This window comes from Lissotriton vulgaris, chromosome 9 (genome assembly GCF_964263255.1).
Source record: "Lissotriton vulgaris chromosome 9, aLisVul1.2, whole genome shotgun sequence".
Lineage (NCBI taxonomy): Eukaryota > Metazoa > Chordata > Amphibia > Caudata > Salamandridae > Lissotriton > Lissotriton vulgaris.
In genome coordinates this window covers 1,111,610,011-1,111,632,289 of record NC_141697.1, presented here as the reverse complement: position 1 = coordinate 1,111,632,289, position 22,279 = coordinate 1,111,610,011, and the positions used below count along the sequence as shown (strand labels likewise).

Below are 22,279 nucleotides of genomic sequence, written 5' to 3'. Positions count from 1 at the left end.
AGTGAGCTTGCACGATAAGTAGAGCTTGGTTTTTATTCCCGCTACTTTCTAGTGCCCAAAAAGGACTGAGGACATCTGCACCACCTCAATTACTATCTGAGGAAACAAAAATCCAAAATGCTCATGTTGACTCAGGTTCTCTTTGCCCTGTACTCTGGATGGTAGTGCTGGACCTTCAAGACTTATTTCCGCATCTCCATCGTGCTGACTCAGACGTTACCTGCGGTTCACAATGGACCTCAAGCCTTTCCATTTTGCTGTGCTTACTTTCGGCCTTACCAGGGCCCCTTGGGTGTTCATGAAAGTTATGGCTGCACCTACAGCTTATCTGTGGAGTTCTGGGCTTCTAGTCTTCCCCTACCTCGACAACTGGCTCCTGAAAGCGGGCTCACTTCAAGCACTTATCACCTGTGTCGGACTACAGTGGACCATCTGTAAATGCTTGAGTTCACTGTCATACCTGACCCTCTCAGACACTCTTTCACCGGAGTAATTCGTGACACAGTGTGATTCTGCACTTATCCTTTAGAGCAGCGAGTCCAAGATATCTGGTAGAGACTTCTAACTGCAGATTCCTCACCTTAGACTTTCCCCTATACTGCAGACAGGACCTAGAAAATCTTGAGCATTATCTCTGCCTGCTGGTGGGTGGCGTAGCTCAGCTGAGTGTCAGGACTGATGTTGCAGTGCCTTCATACGCGCCACCCCGCCATAGTGTCATCAGTTCCTTTCTTTCCGCACCAATAGCGCTGAGCCAGAGAGCTACCTCAATCACCTTATGGTCAACTTTTTGTTGAATAGCTTTTCTTTTTTTTTTAATAGCTTGCTCTGTGTGCTAGGGACATGCCAAAACTCTCTGGTTTGAAGCCTTGTGGGGATTGTCAATGTCTGCTCCCCACCTGGATTGGCTCTTGTGCAATGGATTGGGACACAACCCCAAGGCCTGTGCCAACTGCTAGTCCATGCAACTCAAGGCCATCCACGTCTGTGCGATGAAGCTCCGGGCGGTGCGGCAGAAGGCGGCTCCGTCTCGCTCCCAATTTCGTTCCCAGGGGCGCTCTTCATGACAGTCCATCAGTTGTCCCCATGAATGGTAGTCTTTATGGTCCAAGACTTCCTTTCTAGAGTCGGGCAAGACTAAGAAGCACAAGAAGTTGTTTAAGCATTCTTCTGCTTGACCCATTTGACCTCGTGCTTCTAAGCCCCCGCTTCTGCACTCCACCTACAGAGCCAGCATCAAGCCTCATCCACATTACCAAGAGTTTCCCAGCACTGGGTCGACACCTGCCCAGTTACCGCTCAAAATGCTCACCTTGGCTCAGGTTTTGTCTACTCTGCAACCCTTTAGACTGACTGGTAACGTTGGATTTGGAGGACACTTGTCCTAACGGCAGGTATAGATGCACTTAATAGAAGGTCGCCTGGCCTGCAAAATAACACCATAACATTTGGGAGGAGGGTTCAACACCCAATTGCTGCCACTCAATATCCATGTATAAAGTTGAAGAGTACGCAGGTTTGGGTGTAGCACCCGGTCCTGTTGCTGCAAGGGAAAGTCCTCCCGAAGATTCAGTGTGATCAAAGGAGCAAACTCTCAAGCTCCAGCAATCTGGATACCACATCATTTGAGCCCAATTTTGAGCCACTAGCATGACTTAGGTTTAGTCAGTCTGAATCTTCTTGAGTACTCTAGCAGTAGTGGTACCGGCAGAAATGTATACAAGAGTCCTGAACTCTACTGAAGACTAAACACAACTCTAAACAAGAGTCACCTTCGAAACTCCAGTGCACGGAAATGACATTGAGCTTCTAGGCAGAGGTGAAAAGATCTAGCCAAGGCTTGCCTCACTTAGACAAAGAGTGCATGCCACCTCCGGTTGCAGATGCCATTCGTGGTCCATGGTGCACCTTCGGCTGAGCTGGTCTGCCCTGGTGTTCAAAGAACTAGTCAGATGCTGAACAACTAGGAAAATGTCCTAGCGTTCCAGCCAGCTCCAGAAATGTCAAGTTGCTAGATTCTGCACACTGATCACCACTGGTACATTGGGTATGACATGGTTCCTGTTTTTGGCATGGACAAAAACTGATGTCAGTGCTCCGGGGTGGTACTTATGAAGGCAATGCAATGTCACTTCTCTGTTTTTTTGGGGGGGAAACATGTTTTATTGAGTTTGTACAGGTTAATACAAGGTTTCCATAAAATGAAAGACATGTAAATCGAATAGGTGTATAGGAGGAAAATTGCTGACCACATCTTATCATGTATCGTTGGATTACAGTCCTAAAACAAAAAACAACTGCGCCAAACGAATCCCAAATCTTCGCCTGGTCTCGTCCGTTCTAGTCTTAAGTACTTGGGTCACTAATACATGGGTGTGATATTGATATAAACTCTCAACCTCTATTGAAATGCTATGACTTCATTCATCAGATGACCATCCACCTGGTTGTGTCTCTCCAAGGGAATGTTCCTATAAGTGGCCTACCTCTTCTATATTTTGGTGTGCTTCAGTGGGCAACCACGGGCTATGAAAATCGGTTGTTCTAACTCCATTACATACTTCATGCCCACTTTCCACGTCGATACACGAGGAGGAGTATCAGCCTTCCAGTGATTAGCTGTGTTCTGTTTTGCGATGGTAAGACCCAAAAATAACAAATGTCTTCTGTAATGATTACCCCTAATTTCGTCTATGCAATATAAAAGCGTGAGTTTGGGAGACCGAGGAATGTCCCATGCTAGTACTCCAGATAGACTTTGAAGCACCCCCGCCAAAAACGATCAAGAGTGGGACACAACCAATTTGTGTGTAGCAAGGTGCCATCCTCGGGATTGACAGCGAAGGCACTGAGGGGAGGCAATCTGCCTGCCACAATCTATGTTGAGTGTAATACATCCAATGTAAGTATTTGAATTGAATACAGAGGAGGCGGGTGGAAATTGCCGCTCCGCATGGTGATTTGAGAGATTTGGACCAGCTGTCATCATCTATAGGTCCAATGTCCATGTTCGTTCAGGCCCGTAGGGTAACAATGGTTGTGAGGCAGTTCGTCACTAGGGTTTGTTAAATTTTAGAGACTTTAGGAGCTTGCCTTCTAGTGGACTGAACTCGAGTAGGGTAGTTGGACCCTTAATGTAAGACTGCAAGGCGTGCCATAGTTGTATCTATTTGTAGAATTGGGAGAGGGGCATGAAGAACTTCTTTTGTAGGTCTTGAAAGGTCTTCAGGGTTTGTCCCTTCATAACATCCCCTAGGGTGGAAATTCCGAAACGTTCCCAGCCGCCTGAATGTCCACTACACGAGGGAGTAAGCGATTTCGCCGCAATGGGGTCTCACTTGTAAGACGCCCCCACCAACCTATACGACGAAGGGTCTGTCGCCAGGTCATGATCCCCACCTGTGTTGCGGGGGGAGGCCCTTAGGGGCTGATCTGCTGTACAGGAGTGGGTAGAGGGGTGATTTTCCCATAATCCATCGTTCGATCTTATATGCGGGTACGTCCCTAAGCCCATACCACCATTTGTTTAGGACCTGCAGTTGTGCTGCTGCATAGTAGGAGTGTATGTGCGCAGTGGCAATACCGCAGCAGTAAGTAGATTGCATACTTGTGCGCAGGGCGACCCTGGCTGTGCTATCCCCCCACATGAATTGACCCAAGGCTGCATCATTAATTTGCTGGAGTCAGGACATGGGAATCGGATAAGGGTGAGATTGTAATTGGTTAAGCAATATTTTGGTAAGGAGACCATCTTGAAGATGACCTTTCATAGAGACAGCGAGGAAGTGACGTCCATGTTTTCATCTCCGCTTTGACGCTCGTGATTTCAAGATAAAACCCCCCCCCATAAAGTTTTTGGCTATCAGATACAAAGATACCCTGGTAAGTGCATCCTTGTGTTTTAGGTGTCAGGCCGTCTGCCGAATGCCTTACCCATGTCTACCAAGAGCAAGGCGGCTAGTCTGTTTAGGTGGTCAACGTCAGCAAGGGCGTTATGGAGTCTACGGATGTTAGGTCGGGTCCATCTTTACGACATGGTCTGGGTGGATCATGTCTGTGAGGTGCGGGATCAATCGGTTTGGTTTGCCAGTACTTTGGCTAAGAGCTTAGCTTCAAAGTTTAGAAGAGATATCGGCCTATAGGACGAACAGAGGTCTGGGGGCTGTCCTGGTTTAAGAAGACCACAATTTCCACGGGTCTCCAGTCTGGTGGTAGGATTTTCTTTTGGATGGCTTCATCAAGGGTCCTGAAGTAATATGGACCAAGTATAGATGTGAATGCCTTGAAGAACTCACTTGGGAACCTGTTTGGTCCAGCCGGTATTAATTCTTCGAGTGTGATGGGATAGTCCAGAATCCCGAGTGGCGTCAGACCGTGCCCTTGGTGGGATATCCTGGAAAAAATTCTCTATCTGGGATTCTGATATAACCTCATGCCTGGTGTAGAGGGAGCTGTAAAATTCATCAAAGGTCTTGGAAATAGATGTGGGGTTAGATATAGTCTCTCCAGTGCATATGGTAAGTATGGGTATTTCTGCCGGTTTTAGAGAAAACTGGCACAGTCTTGGTAATAGTTTCCCAGCTCTATCTCCATATTTGGTAAATCCTGCTCTGCGAGGCCTGCCAGGCATGTTTAGTCTCGTCAAGAAGGAGGCTTGGGTATCTTTTCTGCAGTACCGCCAGTTGTGTGTAAGCACTGTTGCCATCCGGCTTTTGTGCGACACTCTCAGATGTGAGTATCTGGGCTTCGATTTGTATTAGCGTTGATTTCATCTGGCGGTCGTGCATTGGCTAATATCAAACCCTCGGATGGTGGGTTTCATGTTCTCCCAAAGGATAGAGGCAGAGGGTTTTGATTCTGCGTTTAAAGAGAAGTTTTCAAGCAAAGCTGCGTGGAGATTCGTTTTGTATTCCGTGTTATGGAGGTGCCAGGGTGAAATGCGCCAATGAAATGCAGAATGCCTCTGGCCTATTTGTAGCTGGATTTTGACTGGGGAGTGATCTAACAGGCATCTGGGCAGGATCTCTATCCCTGCCACTCTGGGGATTTGGGCCCTTGTAATGAATATATAATCCAGTCTGGAGGAGGATCTGTGTACCGTAGAGAAATACGTTTAACTGGTGTCTGCAGAATGAAAGGTACTCCATGGGTCTGCCCAACCCAGTGTCTGTATTAATGGCTCCAGCCTAGACTCCCTTGGCGTGTGATGTGACGTAGTAGGGCAACATATGTCACGGTCGGGGTCTAGCATAAACTCTTAAGTATCGATGAGGTGCTCTGTAAATGCCTAGCTGAGGGGTGGAGGGGGTGTATAAGCTGCCTACAACTATGGGTTCTCCCCAGATCGTGTCATGTATAAGCAAGTATCGGCCCAACCTGTCAGCCCATGTATGCATGTGTGAGTACGGAATTCTGTGGTTAAATATTATAGCAACCTCCCTTGACCCTCTGGTAAACCCTGAATAGAATACTTGTGTGTAGCCATAAGGGGCGAGGCACAGCGTATGAGCCCCCAATAAGTGAGTTTCTTTAAAAAACAGGTTATCCGCCCCTAAGCGCTTTGTGTATTTAAAAATTGCCCCCCGCTTGATCTTGTCGAGGAGGCCCGAACATTCCAAGAGGCCACTTTAATCGCTCCGGGTGGAACAGCATTATTAAGAAGTTATATCATTAGAAGTGAAGTGAGCGTTAATGACAACTGTTACGCAGGTAACACTAGTGAGTTACATACTTTAGTCGCATAGAACTAATAAAACAAGCCAAAATCATAAGAGTAACACCCCCACAACCCTTCCCCCACCCATCCCCACATCAATACCTCAAAGAACACTGAAATATCTGCAGCGGAAAGTATACAGATCTCACCCCAACCGGAGATGAGGGCTGATGCAGTCCAAGAGTTCCCCAGAGGTCCCATCCCTTTCGTATGTCCATGTGACCTGTGACATAGAACTGTTTCTATGTAGTAACCCTTGTCGTTGTCAGTACTTGATCCAGTAAGTAGATGATTTGCCTCCTAGTGGACTTTGCGTGTCTAGTGCATATCTATTGCGATTTACGAATCCGCCTTCAGGGTGCCAAGTTGTTTGTCTCCGCGAGAGCGCCAGTATGATCTTGAACAGTGCCGCCGCTTGTCCTTGGAGGCTTTAGTCTGTTGTAGGCATGATTCCCATGTGATGGGTCAGAGTCTCAAGGCAGTGGTGTGCGGGCCCTGACTGATAGGCGTTTATCTGACCATTGAAAGAACTCCTGAGGGGTGTCTAAGAACAATGTGCTGTTTTTATAGCCGTCTCTGAGTCGGGCTAGGAAGAGCAGCATGTAGGATGTTTGCAGTTAACCGAGGTGCGCTTTGGCAGCCGTGAATGACTGTCTTTGTTGTACTGATTTGGTATTGTCAGGAAAAATCATTATCGGGTGGGACTTGAGGATTAGGGACTTTTGACCACGGCTTGTCTCAGGATCACGTCCCAGTCGTGGTAGTTGAGGATCCTCACGATCACAGGGCGGGGGCGGCTTGGTGACTAGTGCTTGTCTAGCACGTTCCAGCATGAAACAAGAGCACAGGGCATCGTCTGATATCCAAGATTTGAGCCAGTGGTCTAAGAACACACACACATGTTCGAGCCTTCACACCCCTCGGGGAACCCCACAAATTGCAAATTATTACGACAGGCTCTCTCTTCTGCATCTTCAACCCGTGTAACCAGCCCTCAAGTGAGTCCCTCTTGCCTTTTAAGTCTGTGATGGCGTCTTCTGCTCCATATATCCTGTTTTCGGCCTCTGTCACACGTTCTAATGCATTGCGAAAGTCCTACTGCAATAGCATGATATCCGCATCAATTTTAGTGTCCAACGTATCCCTTGATTGTGTGATCGCCGCAAGAAGCGCTGCATTATCTAGTATAGCTGTAGGGGTGTCACTAGGGCAGTGTGACTGGTGGCTCCTCCAGTTTACTTATCCAAAGTGCTCTGTCTTGAGGCCTGGTTAGAAGCTTGGCCTTTAGACATGGCGGCAGTTTAAGGGGTATCGGGGAAGGGCAGTGCAGGCGTCTTGGAGTAGAGCGTAGGATGCTGAGGTCTCAAGCCTTTTCAGGGGCAGTGTGTGTATCAAGGGCTGGTGCTACCAGCAAGCCCCACCGGGGCCAAGCCCAGCCACTTCCCCAAGCAGGACCTCGCCCCAACCTCAACGGGTGCCTCCGGTGGTCCCGGTCTCCTCCGTGCAGTGTGGCCCAACCACTTCTCATAGGTCTAGTCAATCCTTTGCGGAGCCCTGTTGCCCCTGTACGAAAGGAGCAGTTAGCAGTGGCTCCAGCTGGTTAGCCACCGGTTTACCCAGGGATTCTCTTGGCCTATGCCCTCAGAGCCTCGTGTTGCCCGTGTGAAGGCTGCTGCACATCCCATAGTTGGTGGGCCAGGTGCAAGCATTCGCTCTTATGCCATTATTCCCTCCAATGAATCATCCTCCTGTGCCGTCTTGTTCCTCCGGCCCCTCCGCTCCTCACTTACTCCACTTCTGCTGTTTGCAGCGGCTCCCGCCAGGGGAGGATTGAGGGAATGCACAGCCGGCGTCCGCCCTAGCGTGCTGAGTGACAGTGGCTCCAGGGCCTCCGGCAGCACACACGAGACACGGGCCCCGGCGGTGCCCTGCCCGCCGCCACGACCCCAGCTGCGGCCAAGGGCAGGCACTGCAGCCAGGTCACCCCACCGCGGGGCTCAAAGCAGCTCCCTCCACCCAGCAGACCCCCAGCCGCTACTGCAGGCGAGTTCAGGACCACGACCCAAGTTTGGCGCTAAGCGGCTATCGATCGTCACTGCACCACTCCAGGTTCGGTGCAGGTCGCACTCACCACCTCGTCGCCAGGTCGCCCAAACTCAGCTTCGCTGCAGTCTGTTCCCCCTTCCGAGGGCTCGGGTCGCATTCCCGGGTATCGGGTAGCAGCACCGCAGAATATTATGGCTAGGACACAGGATTTGTTGGCAAGATTATGAAGGATTATGGCGGGGCTACGTGTGCCAACCTAAGACGTGTCTGCCATTATGGACTGCTTGGCCACGCCCTCGCAGTGTCACTAATGACGTCAACACGGATCCGATCGATGCCACCTATGGCATGTCCATTCAGGTTATGATTCTGACGTATGAGACTCTATCCTGGATTTTGTTGAGACTGACTTAGTTTGCACAGTCTCATGGCCTCCTGCATTCTGCTTATAAAGCATGCCCAATGGCAGACAGGGGCTCTAAGGTGGGATCTGAAGTTTCAGTGAGCACAGAATATGGTCCAGAAATTGGAGGGGACTCCACAAGATCTACAGTGGTGGCTGACGGACCGTGACTGGGTCACTGGCAGATCCCTCTCCCTTCCCCACCAGAGCTTACTGGGTTGGGGCTTCCATCTGGGAGAGGTGGAGATCGGAGGACTCTGGTCTCTGGGGGAGTCTTAACTCCACATCAATCTCCTGGAGCTGAGAGTCATCCGCTTGGCTTTGAAAGGTTTCCTTCCATCAAGGGAAGTCTGGCACAGGAGCTCATAGACAGCACCGCCCCCATGTGGTATTGCAACAAACCAGGTCGTGTGGAGTCGTGGGCCCTGTCATGATGCTCTGCGGTTTTGGATTTGATTGGAGGTCCAAGACAATTTCCTATTTGTGCAGCACCCGGAAAGCTTTCTGAACTCCGGGGTAGATGAGTTCAGTCATCGATGCCTTGTGGATTGCAAACAGCAGATACACCCAGAGATGGCTTAAGGCCTCTCCCAAGAATGGGTAGAACCCTGGCTAGATCTGTTAGCCACCGCAGAGAACGTGTAAAGTCAGCACTTCTGTACTTTGGAGATTCTGTGCGACTCATTCCGCCTCGAGTGGACCTCAGGACTTCTGTATGCGTTTCTTTCAATACCACTACTGCTTTGAGTCCTCAAGAAGTTCAAGGCTGCCTGGCCCAAGATATTCTGTGGCTCGGGATTGGGTACAGAGTGGATGATATCCCGATCTGCTTAACTTATCAGGGTACCCCTCATGGAGGACCTTCTGTCAAAGCAACAGGGCATCTGCATCTGTACCGGACTTTGAGATTCCTTTGATTTTATGAGCTCATGTTTGCTCCTTGCCACATTGAGGTCTCCTGAAAAGTGCCTCAGATAGCAGTGGTCTCGGCATCAGTAAATTCACTCTGCAGGAGTGGAGATCTTTAGCTAGTTCTGTCAGGATCTTGAATAATGCATGTGTCTTTCCAACCTCTCGGTGAGCCACAATTTGTCCTCTACAGATAAATTTCTCCTTTGTCAGGTACCTCCTTTTTTTTTAACTGGAGCTGTCACCTGGAAGAGATGAAGGTGCGAGGAAATTGGTTTCTTACCAGCACCAACTGCAGATCAACATTCTGGAGCTGAGAAACCTCTGCTAAGCCCTAAAGACGTGTTTCCCTCCCTATTGTGAAAGTCCCCTCAGACAAGACTGCTGCAGTCAACTACCTAGGAGGACAAGCGGGAGTAGGGCCCAAGGACCTTCTGGAGGGAGGCTCTGCGTTAATGGTAGTGAGCTTTGGCGCAGAGAGCTTTTCCAGGCTCTTTCCCATTGATGGGGCAATGCTGGTGAGGTGGTTAAATTCATGGTTCGGATGTCCGTTAATGCTTTTGGTTGATGGGCAGCGCTGTAACTTGGAAATGTTAGTCTCTGCAGATTACAGAAGCTTGACATGTCCCTGCAACCAAACCTCATTGGGCACAGCCTATGGCTGAGCTTTTGTATTCGTTAATAGATACTTGTATCCCACATATGCAATTAAAGTCATGCTTTCATAAAAATCGAGAATTTTAATTACAATAAAACAAGGTTAACCCATTCAAGGCCATTGTTGGGTTAAGACTCTGATAGGATGTGCCAGCTGGTTGCTGCAGAGCCTGGGTGCCAGACTGCGCCCTGAGGTAGACCCTGCTCTGTAAGGTGGACGGCTGTGGAGAATTGCTACTGTAGCAGGTGTGTAGAATATTAAAAATTAAACACGGAAATTCTCAGAAAAAAACACAGTAAAAGGGTAGTTTTAGTTTTGTAAAAATCAAAGCTGAAACCTCAAAATTCAACAGGTATGGTATGCAAAACCTGTGCCCCTCCATTCTCAGTGCACACTTTTGCTTAAGATGCATGTAAAGAAAGGTCTACTATCGGCAGAACATGGGGGCCTAAGTTATGGTTTTCATTAGATCATATGTAAAAACACAGAAGGCCTGAGGAGATTTACCAACCGGCATGAGGCGACTCCTCTCTAATATAATATGACACAGAAACGGGGGAGGAGCCAAGCTCGCGACAGTGATGGCCGCACTGTAGCTCGGCTCCGGTAACCTTCCTGCCTGAATCGTAAATCCTGTACTTCATCCTGCCCCGAGGAGACGCACTCGACGAAATATGGAAAGGTGAAAGGCTGCTTGCACTCACCGTTTGTCCCGGGAGCTCCTGGGTGCCGCGGATCTCGAGCTGTGCCCTTGTTTACTCCGGAGCCTCTGTGGCGTGCAGGCTGGGAACTCGCCCGCGACGGTCGGCCGGAGCGGGGTATCGACGCCGACCCCCGGTGGGGGAGAGGAGTCGGCTGAAGAGGCCATTGTGCGGTTGAACCGGTGGCGACTGACCAGGCCCGGTCTGGTGGCCCGGGGGCTCAGCTGCGGGGCGCTGCCTGCCTCGGACGGGGGTTGACCGTACAGGAGGCTTGTCCCCCCCTTTTGTTGTCCTGTCCGGCCATCTTCAAGCCCCTCGCCCGGATTCGGCGGGCGGCGTCCATGAGACGGTGGCGCCGGCTACCCCTTGTGTTTTGGCGGCCCATCTTTCTGCACCAAGATTGCCATTAGCGGGACCCGGCGAGACTCCGCTGGGCCTTGTTTGACGGCAAGGTCCGGGGTTGAGGAACGGAGCGTACTTATTGCATCGACAAAATGGCGGCCGGCGCCCTGGGTCTCGGACCGGTTGGGGGCGGCGAATCTGGTCTGTCGACCAGCACGATGGCTGAAGATTGTGAGAGTGAACCCACGATTGTCGATGTCTTCGCAGCCCTGTGTTACTGGCGCGCGACCATGGCCTTTGACGCAGCTGTGCAAGATAAAGGTTCGGCCGCCGGGCTTGTTGGGCCACCCCCCATGTATGCTGCCCGACTGAGGGAGTGTGCTGACTTGTCTCTCACGGCTGTTGCAGGGAATGCGGCCGCCGTTCATCTGAGAGTTCATACGTCTGTTGCCTCGAGTCTCCAGGAGGTTTTGATTGTGGCGGACGTGGGTGAGGGCCCCACACCGGGGTCCGTCCAGGTCAGTCTGGCCGGAGTACTCAGCGGCTGTTTGACTCGAACTGCTTTGATGGGGTCCCACGGTTGTTCCGTGGGGGACACTTCCCCCCTTTGGTCGGCGGGACTGCACCTACGCTGTTTGCTGCTCCTGACGTGGCTCTTCGCCAGTTTGGGCCGCTGCCGCCTTAGTTTGCATTGCTGCTCGAGACTGGGATCCCCTGATTTGCATCCTTGGCCTGCCTTGTTTCGATCCTGTGTACACTCCATGTCTAACTGCTTGCTGTATTCTCCTTTATTGTGTACTAAAGTAATGATCAGGAGAGGACAGGGGTGAGGTAGTCTTGACTCGGCTGACTGCTAATTAATGTATGGAGATGAGGACTGCTCGCAGCTGAAACAGTATGACCAATTCCTCTTCATGTTCCTGATGTTTGAGTCTGTGTCGATTTCGTTTCGATGTGATTTCGAATTGTGCTAAGGCGGGGGGGGTGGGAGCTGAATGTTCGACTGCATATCTCCTCTCCCACTGGTTTTTTTCTCCCCCCTTTATTTCCTCTTTTTGTCTGTAGTGTCTTTTCTTACTTTCTGATTCTTCTGTATTTCGGGTTCTACTTAGGGCGACAGGCACGCTGCCGGGGGGGTAGGCCGTAGCCTTCTGCAGGGGTGCAGGGTGGTGTGGGTGGGGCGGGGTCTTAGTATTCGTTTTTTCTTAGTTCTATGGCTCTTTTGTATCACTTTATCGAGACGCTGTGTCCGCACGCGTACCCCATGGGATGTTGGCTGGCAGTGTAGGACATGACTTCTTCGCGTTAATGTTAATGATAGCACTCTTACACGTCTTACTTGCCCCGTCCCTGACTGTGGGTCTCTAGTATTGTGTGCTCTACTCACCGTGGGGCGCGTACTGCGGCGCTGCTTTCTTTCTTTGTTTTTCCCATCCCTTCGTCTACCCTTCTTTTTCCCTTTCTTTGGGTTAGTATAGTGGATGGCTATCTTTGTATTGCTGTTCTGACTTCTTTGATTTGTACCAGCACATTTTCAAGTGGTGACGGGTGGACGGTGGGCAGCGGTGGGTACTGATTCGAAACGGGGAAACTATGCGTTGCCTTTGCCAATTGTTGCTATTACTTCCGATTCTCACTGCTCCTTTGTACTGCCGCTTTACCAACTGCCCGCCATAGGAATTCAGATGTCAACAGTTGCAATTGATCCTGCTATACTTCCTATTGTATCATAAAATTAACCTTCTCTTATCCTGCTCCTAGCGGTTGTATCGGGTCCCTTACTGTTGAATGATTGTTCATATACTGCTGAGAAACTGCTGGAGAATTTCAATTCTGATTTTGTGCGCCTATATTGTGTTGTGGCCGGCCTGATTGGTTGTAGGCCCGTATTTGTACGCTTTTACTTGCACAATAAAGGTTTTAAAAAATAAAAAATATGACACAGAAACAGGCCTCCCTGGGTCAAAGAAAAAAGAGGGAGGAGGGGGGGTTCCCTTTTATTGGATGTATTCCCTCATCCACCGGTGGGTGGCATGCTTCATCATCTGGAACCTCCTCGCACTGCGGGCTACAAAAGCTCACTGTGAGGGAGGAGCGTTCAGGGATGTTTTAAGTTGTAGGCAATGAGGTATACTAAAACCTTCAGATGAGCCGGGTGTGGAGGGATAAGTGAAAATAGTAGATGTGAAGTTAAAACTAACTCCTTGGTATATTAAAGCTCAATTTCAGAAGAACATCCGGGGGCAGGACTAAAATTAGTGTGCAAGCCATGCCTGGATAATTCAACCTTGCATGGTTTGGTGTGGTCATAGTGGTCGACATGTTACAGACTTGGTACCGTCTGCAGAGGTGCTGTGACTTTCTTCCGGACCAAATGAGAAGAAAAGTACTCTGCTCCGCACCGCTCTACACTTCTCTGCTCTGCCAATCTCTGCTCTGCACCCCTCCGCTCTGCATCGCTCTGCACTTCACTGCACCCCTCTGCTTTGCACCCCTCTGCTTTGCACCCCTCTGCTTTGCTCCCCTCTGCTTTGCTCCCCTCTGCTTTGCACCCCTCTGCTTTGCTCCCCTCTGCTTTGCTCCCCTCTGCTTTGCTCCCCTCTGCTTTGCTCCCCTCTGCTTTGCTCCCCTCTGCTTTGCTCCCCTCTGCTTTGCTCCCCTCTGCTTTGCTCCCCTCTGCTTTGCTCCCCTCTGCTTTGCTCCCCTCTGCTCTGCACCGCACCTCTCGACTCTGCACCGCACCGCTCGACTCTGCACCGCACCGCTCGACTCTGCACCGCACCGCTCGACTCTGCACCGCACCGCTCGACTCTGCACCGCACCTCTCGACTCTGCACCGCACCTCTCGACTCTGCACCGCACCTCTCGACTCTGCACCGCACCTCTCGACTCTGCACCGCACCTCTCGACCCAACTCTGCACAACACCTCTCGACCCTACTCTGCACAACACCTCTCGACCCTACTCTGCACAACACCTCTCGACCCTACTCTGCACCACTCCACACCACTCTCCTCTGCACCGCAAACTTTTAGCCATGGATAACATGTCTAAAAAACATTGGTAAAGCCAATAGCTCTTGAATAGTCAAGGCTTAGTCTTTACTAATGCTAGTTTATATTGCTCTCCCAATTGTCGTAAACACCCTACTCAAGTTACTTTATATTTTAGTTGACACAATCCTTATATCCTCTCTATTATTTGTAACAAACTGATGTCTGCCTGGACGCTATTCGCACTGTAAACATGTAAATTAAAAGAAAATCGGTGTCAGTGGACATACTTCCCATGACAAATATTTGTAGTTGACCAGTTACTGGAATCATGCACATGAAACTCTTACCCAGACCCATTTTTCCAGGAACTTTATTAATGAAAGAACAGTTTTCCCGGTCACAAGTTTTCTGTGTACCCACAGAAATCTCATTGCTACAGGTTTCCGTCAGTTAAATAAAGCTTACAGTATTGTGTTACTTGATGTGACGTCCCCTGTCATAAAGTAGAGGTTAAAATGCGAGGATATGGAAATGGCAACATTGTGTGTATGTTCAACCTTCCCTTAAACTTCTAACTAGTTGTTGTGGTTAGAATTGGAATTGAAAATGACAGTAGACATCTAATTTGGAATGTCATTGAAACGCAGATGTCTTTTTGTGACCGTGCCTGTTAATGTACTTGATTACCAACACAGTTAAGATTCTAATTGCACAATTCTATTTCTCAGGTTGCTGCTAACACTCCCAGTATGTACTCTCAGGAACTTTTCCAGCTCTCTCAGTATCTGCAAGTAGGTGTTTTTTTTTGTTCCCTTCATGTTTTGTTAATCAAACTTGTTCTGTTCCTGTTTCAGTCACTGAACATTTAACCATGACCTGGCTCTGTTCTGATATTGTTGTGTTTCTTACCTCATTGAACAATCTTTCTGAATAGCTACCTACAACCCGACCACGGAAACAGCTGTTTTTTGGGAATCAAATGGCAAAATAGGAACAATTTAATGTATTTAGCACCCAATACCTGTCCGTCAAAGGAAGAAAATGCAAACTTATGTGAATTCGTCCCAACTCTGCAATGACAAAAATATTGAATTTTGTCATTGCTTATAATCTGCAAACACATAGGCTATTGCTCTAGTTAGAAAAGTATGAACAGTCATAGTAGGTGGGGTGTGTTGGGCCTATTTATTCTTTATTCGATGAATGGTTCATACCGCGTGTTTTTTAGTGCCATCACATTTTAATTTTACTGTATAAATCATTACTGAACAGCTGACATATTGCCCAAACATACCTGTGTATGAATGCTAGGCAGATATGATTTAAATTGTCTTTCTTATTCTTGTAGGACTATGTTTCACTTTTTTAAGGTAGCCAGTTTTGACTTTGAATTAACAGACTAAATTTGTCTTATGTGCCTGGACTCCATAGTTAGTCTAAGGAAGAACAAGGGAAACCCTACTCACAACGGAACCAGGGCATCATATTATAACAAAGAACAACGGTTCCTGCGGTATGATATTTGTATAAATAATTCAAATATTTGCTTAATAGCAATTTAGCATGACACAGAAAGGTTGATGTCGAAAAGAGGTGCAAAGACAAGTTTCAATCAGTCTCAGTAATGTTTATATTTCATATGTTGTTTAATTGTACAGTCGATATATACTTTGTCACAAAAACATGTGAAAAGCACAACAAAAACTTTACGGGTGCACAGTGTCCCAAGTGTATACATATGAAACCAAAAAAAATTATAACAACACACAAATAAACATAAACATAACGGTTTCTTATAGGGTGACCAAGTTAAGGAAAATGACCCAAGTATTGATAAATAATTTTAACTAGTGACTATATCTAGTCATAGACACTGGTTGTAGGTTCAATTCCTTATAGCGTCGACGGCGTTTCAACCCTTGAGAATATGGGTCTCATCAGGACAGGACAAATGGGGACATCTGTATAGAGACTTGTTATCACCCATGTGTGATGAAAAGGATAAAATTGACTTACAGGTAGCCCAGCCGGGTACACTGTTGTAGTCAGCGACTCAGGGTGATGAATTACGCTCTCCAGTCTGATCCACGGAGACGCCATTGAGCGGTGGAAAATCCTTTCAGGCACCGTCCTGCAGGAAATAATAACGTACCACGTCGCTGCTGATCCCAGCACCATTGGGTGCTAGCGCAATATTTTCAGGCATTGTCCTGTAGCCATTACAAACTCTCTGGAGAGCGTAATTCATCACCCTGAGTTGCTGACTACGACAGTGTACCCGGCTGGGCTACCTGTAAGTCAATTTTATCCTTTTCATCACACATGGGTGATAACAAGTCTCTATACAGATGTCCCCATTTGTCCTGTCCTGATGAGACCCATATTCTCAAGGGTTGAAACGCCGTCGACGCTATAAGGAATTGAACCTACAACCAGTGTCTATGACTAGATATAGTCACTAGTTAAAATTATTTATCAATACTTGGGTCATTTTCCTTAACTTGGTCATCCTATAAGAAACCGTTATGTTTATGTTTATTTGTGTGTTGTTATAATTTTTTTTGGTTTCATATGTATACACTTGGGACACTGTGCACCCGTAAAGTTTTTGTTGTGCTTTTCACATGTTTTTGTGACAAAGTATATATCGACTGTACAATTAAACAACGTATGTTTTGAAATATAAACATTACTGAGACTGATTGAAACTTGTCTTTGCACCTCTTTTCGACATCAACCTTTCTGTGTCATGCTAAATTGCTATTAAGCAAATATTTGAATTATTTATACAAATATCATACCGCAGGAACCGTTGTTCTTGGACTCCATAGTTAGTCAGGGGGACTTGTTCTTTGGCTTGCACTCTCTAAACACCAGTATTAGAGTTTTATTTTATTTTGGTAGAAGCTCGAACGATATCTCCACGGCTCTCCTGAAGTAGCCCTCTCCTAAAGATAGGAGCAGGGCTTTCAGTAGCAGTAGGCTTAGCTCTGCATAATGTGGGTGATGAGACCTCTTGTGTGGTAAAAATGTACACAGTTTTTGCTGTTAGGAGTCCATTATTGATGCAAGGCCACTTACCACTGTCGGTTTCTAGGTTGCTTTCAAGATCCTCTGCAGCTAGATACATCCCCATCTTCCACAAAGATGTGGCACATCAAGATCTCAGTACTCATTAACCCATATGGTGGCTAGCTGAGCTTGAATCTACCAGCTTCGCACTACTAACTTATGTTTGCCCTGAAATCCTGCTGTCAAACTCCAGAGTTCTGTGTCCTATATCATTCCAGTAGCATCCTCCCAAAAATGTCCATAGTCCGTGGCTGACATAGAAAAGTGGGGGCTCACTGGCAGTGCCTACAGACAGTCTAGGATGTTCTGTGGTGCTTAAGCTCGTTTTTAACACCAGGACTATGGAACAACCCTAAAGGGCTTATTAATTGGCTCCCATCCTTCCTCGTACTGAGACATTTTGTAAGTGCTTTTTCTACCTTAATTTTAAGTCTCCATAGATTTTAGTCATATGGGGAGACGCACTTGCCCATATTCATACTCTTACTTACTCCCTACTTCACCCTCTCTGGGTATTGTAGATCAAAACGGTTAACATATTGTATCGCATGACTTTTTTTTCATTCTGATGAGTTGAACTATACATATTTGTTACAGGCATTAAGTTATCTGTGCATCAGATTAAATATATATTGCTTGTCATAAACCACTATCACGCTGTCTGAAGTGGAGTGCTTCTATAAAAAAAAAGACTCAATTATTTCTCTTGGCTGCAGCTTCTCCTGTAGAGGGTAAACTAGCACATCAACAAAGTACACCAAGTACACCCTAAGAAGGGTACCATCATAATTGCACATTAAAAAGTGGAAGTTCTTGGGACTCAGAAGTGTGACTTCTGTTGCACACTCTCATAGCAGCGAAGAGCTTCTCTACTGAAGCCTCTGATTATTCTCAGGCCCTGTTAGGCTTTGCATCAGGAGCTCTCTTTCCATAATTTCTAACTGAACTTGAATCATCTTTAACAGTTTCCCCTCTCAGCTCTTTCGCGAAGAAGAGGAAATAGATGGTTATGGGAGACTATTGATATGGAACAAATGGCTTATGCCAATATCATGTTTTAGCAAAACCTATGAGCGGTCTTAATCCTCTCTTGAAAGGACTGATGTTATGGTATTCTCCCAAAAGTATTCCCCTTCCACAAGAAAGAATGAAGCATCCGTCATTAACAGTGTACTTGAGGTTTGGAAAATGTTACTGATATTTTAAGTTAAATATGAATCCTTTCAACTTGCTCATTAATTTTCCATCAGTCTCCAGTTGTCACTCTATCCTGGAAACAGCTAAATGTCCTGTGTCACAAACATATAAAGCACTTAATGAAAAATGCTACAGCTGAAGATATTGCAAAAATACTGGCTGTTTCACCAGAATAGTTAGTTTGCTGTAACATGCGGTGTACTTCTATCCTTATTATACTCTTTCTGCTGGTATGAGGGCAGGGACAACTCTCCTCAGGGGGATTTGGAGAGAAAGATGGAGCAAAACAGCAAAGTGCCTGTGTCACTGGTCCGGGACAGCAATCCAAGATGATCGATACTCAAAATGGAATTAAAAGACCTAGGCACAAGGATTATAAAGTTCTCTTTTGAGAACCAGAGAAGAAAAAACAGTATATCAAGAAAAAGTAATTTCTCTTGGGACTATGAAGATACGCGGATCGACGGACGCACTTTAACTTTGATGGGTGCAAAGTACTACAGTTGCGTCTTAAGGGTCGCAGTAAAGAACTTTCAAGAAGAGACTGCTGAAGAGCAGATTGTGTATAAGGTAACGGATCGCACACAGTAGAATCGTTAATGAGGGTCCAGTGACTAGTTACGAACCACGTAGAATGTGGACAGTCGGATGTGGAAAAAATTGGGTGCTATAGGAACAGACTGTGCTATCAATACTTGAAGGCACGGTGTTGACCCACTTTATTGGCCCGATGGTTGCTTACGTACAGCTCTGAAACTTATTGGACCTGTCAAATCCCGTGCCGGATATTAGGATATTGCTTGTGACGTTGTTTGGACACTTGGAGCCGAGCTGGTTTTACAAATATCCGTACCGGGTTTCTTTTACACATTTTGTTACGCAAGAACAGACACTATCCGTTCTCGATACTCGCTTGATTGATTTTGATGTTTATGCCTTGAAAAAGTCTAAGCAAAAGACGAAACACGTGTCAGCTATTGTGTGCTGGGAATGTTTTAAGAATTTTTTTTTTACAATACGAATAAAGACTGCTGAACAGCTTGAATAAGGACCTTTATGGATGTCTGATTCAGAGCAATATTGTTGTATCTTGTCCATTTGTAGCATAGGGATGTATACTGAAGGATCCCACAAATCTGATCTTTACTGTTTATGGATCATTATCTGACTTAATGGAATGCTGCCAGAGCCTCCGTTTTTTGTATAGGTACATCAAGAAAAAACTAACCTGCTACTGAGATGCTTCAAATTATTCCCAGTATCTTCTTTGCATCAAACTTTATATTTTGGATATTTCGAAAAGAGCAGAACTAAAGTTGTCATTAAGTACATTAGTATTTGCAGAAGTCCGAAAGAACCTTGGTGGACTTGGTTTCACCTAAGCAGGAATTAAAATCCTTCAGGACAGTAGCAATAAACTGGTCACCTTCTGCAACGTTAAGAGCTTCAGAATGCATGAGATTCATTGGGGACAAATTAACACGCATTTAAATCATGCAGCAACAGGCTTCGAGAAATCTGGCTACCTAACTCGCCCACTCGCTATGGCGAATCAGAATTGATCAAGGTGATCTATTTGAGAACCTGCTGCCCCATTCTGGCGAGCAGATAAAGAACAGATGTTCTTTTCTCTTAGAATGTGAATGAGCATAAAAGATAGAAGCCTCTTAATCATATTTTAGTCTTGTCACATTTGCTTTGCATTCAGGGTCACAGGTCAAATGTCAGTTACAATTTGTCTTACAATGTGCAGTCAGAGAAAGAAAATAATCTCAACCTTCAGCATAAAATAAGCAGCAAAGCCAGGGAATTTTGTAAAGTGACCTGGCTGACAGTAGTGCTGTGCAGGGTGTGAAATTATCGACTTTTGAATGTCAAGTTTTTTTCTAATGCACAACATTTAAACAGCTCGTAAATGAACCGTACAAACACATTTCGAAATGTATTTTTTTTTAGTTATGAAAGCACTTTTTTGTAATTCTTTGTGATGAAAAAGTTTTTAATAGGATGAAAACAAATAGGAACAGCATTTTTGCTGAAACCCAGTTTCCACAGATAATAGTTTACACGATGTATAGCTTTATCAGTAAAACTGCATGTTAGTGGGAAAGTTTGTGGCCATTTCAGTGCGAAATGTGTTTTGTAAATGATAGTGTGCTACCAAATCATGCTTTGGTAATACATTTATTAGAAGTGCATTTGTAAACATGACATAAGAAACATTCCTGCCCCACCACCCTGATGACAATGCTATTAATGAACTAAGAGGCAGCTCAGAGGTTATGTGTACCCTATATGTGGGCTAGATTCCTGTTATACATGGAGCAAACGTTTAGTCTATTAAAATCAAACAAAAACGTTTTTTTACAGCACACTTGCTGAACTGGCATATTTGAAGGAGCTCTCCTGTAATAATGAAGAAAAAGGCGGGTCTGTGAAATAAAGTATTTGCTAGTGTTACACAATATGAGGTCAAGTACATTACAGTTGGGTCTAGTAGATTATTCAAGTCGCTAGACCCAGTACTTAATTTGACCTAGTGGTTTTCAGTGCTCAGCACCAGCACTTAATTGTCAGCACCGGTGCCTTTGACTGTCTGCCACAATGTGGCGCTCTTTGGGTAATTGAGAGATTACCACAACAACAGTTAATTATTAACTTTAAGAGGGATTATTACCTGCTGCCCAAGCCATTCTCATAGCTTTGGGGGCCTGAAATAGTTCGAATTGTAACACTTGTAGAAGTGTGAATGTTAGTACTTGTGTTACTATCTTTGGCAGCGTGGTAGGGGCAGTGTGTGATACAAGCTGCAGAGCTCTAGCACTTATTTATTGTTAGCAAATTAAGCACTGAATAGACATACAGGTCTAGTAATAGTTGTATGACTTTTGGTTGTCTTGGTTTCAAAGCAATCTGTGCAAAAATATAAGAAGGTGTTAGCAAAGTTTGGCATTTTAATGCAACACTACTTCGTCTGAAAACCCAAAGGTATCTGTCAGTACTGCAGCCAAGCTTTTGTTTAAATTTTATGAAAATACTATTTCATAAAGTTATGATTTTATAAATGATCGTGCTCTAGATGCCCTTGGAATTTAATATGTGATGCTTATCTGGGCTGGACCAAGAAACTTTGACACACCTTTTTACATTATGCCTAGAGCTGAAATCGCCACATGACCGGTTTCTGGCTGTATTATTTAAGGAAAATCGTATTAGAAACTGTAAAGATACTCTCGATATCGGCTTAAAAGGAGATTTAAATAGGATTGGTGGTTACACAGTTTGAATTTTTGTGATGAGGGCTCCTAATAAGTTTTTTCATTACGTAATTTGTAATGTAGTTTCATTGGGATTACTAATTTGGTTGCTATGAAATATTTGTATGGAATAGTATTGCATGTTTACCAAATTTCTAATAAGCTTTACATTCTTAAATGTAGTACTGCTTCTAATCCTATTGTGTAATTCATTGTTTCTTTGCCAATACTTTCATAGCTGTATCCCCTTTTATAAAGTTAACTACTGTATTTGGCTAACTCTCTAGGGAATTTAGAGAGATGGATGCACTTGGGTAAAATGCCACCCCAGAAAGTGAAGATTGATCGGTAAAGAAAGGATACACTATGACTGACAAAAAAAAAGAATTATCTCTGTGGTGCTGTAGATTTTGTGAACTTCTTTTCTTACCACTGCATAATCCTGTTTGATTGGCAGTGGTCACTTTAAGCTCCGGATCGATTCCTAACTATGCATCATAAAAAAGTGTTCCAAGCTCTAAGAATACTCTCACTCAGGATCTGTACCTAAAACATCAGCAGGACTTAACAGGTCCAGCTCAGGGAAGGGGTTCTTCAAGGTAGCAAGGCATACAATCCGTTATTATAGGACTGAGTAAGGAAGTGCATCAGCAGCATTACACTTTTCTCAAAGGTACTGCACATATCTTAGACTATCAACTCAGCACTTGCTGAATAAGCAGAGGAAATACATTCCAATGTTTTGTTTCTGAAAGCATTTAAATCTTAATAAACATGTTTTCTAGCGCAGTTGGATGTTGAGTCATCAGAACTCCTAATTCCTGTGTAGATCTTCATCTTTAGTTCATCTGTTCCCCAGACCCTTCACAGCACACCTCTCCCTTGTGGTTGCTTTGCAAACTTGAGATCATATCAATAACCTTTTGTACACCCTCACTGTCTGGGTTCTTTCCAGCTCCTTCTCGTCACTCAACCATGTCTT

At 45.9% G+C, this 22,279-nt stretch overlaps 1 protein-coding gene across 8 annotated transcripts in view; it reads left to right on the top strand.

The window, feature by feature from the left end:
- The window catches only part of SLMAP (sarcolemma associated protein), a 1,163,639-nt gene that overhangs the window by 257,146 nt on the left and 884,214 nt on the right, over positions 1-22,279 (top strand). For all 8 annotated transcript variants that reach the window (XM_086939108.1, XM_086939110.1, XM_086939104.1 and 5 more), the window contains exon 5: positions 14,500-14,562. In XM_086939108.1, coding sequence (XP_086795234.1) covers positions 14,500-14,562 — 63 coding nt within the window. The remainder of the gene's footprint in view (positions 1-14,499; positions 14,563-22,279) is intronic.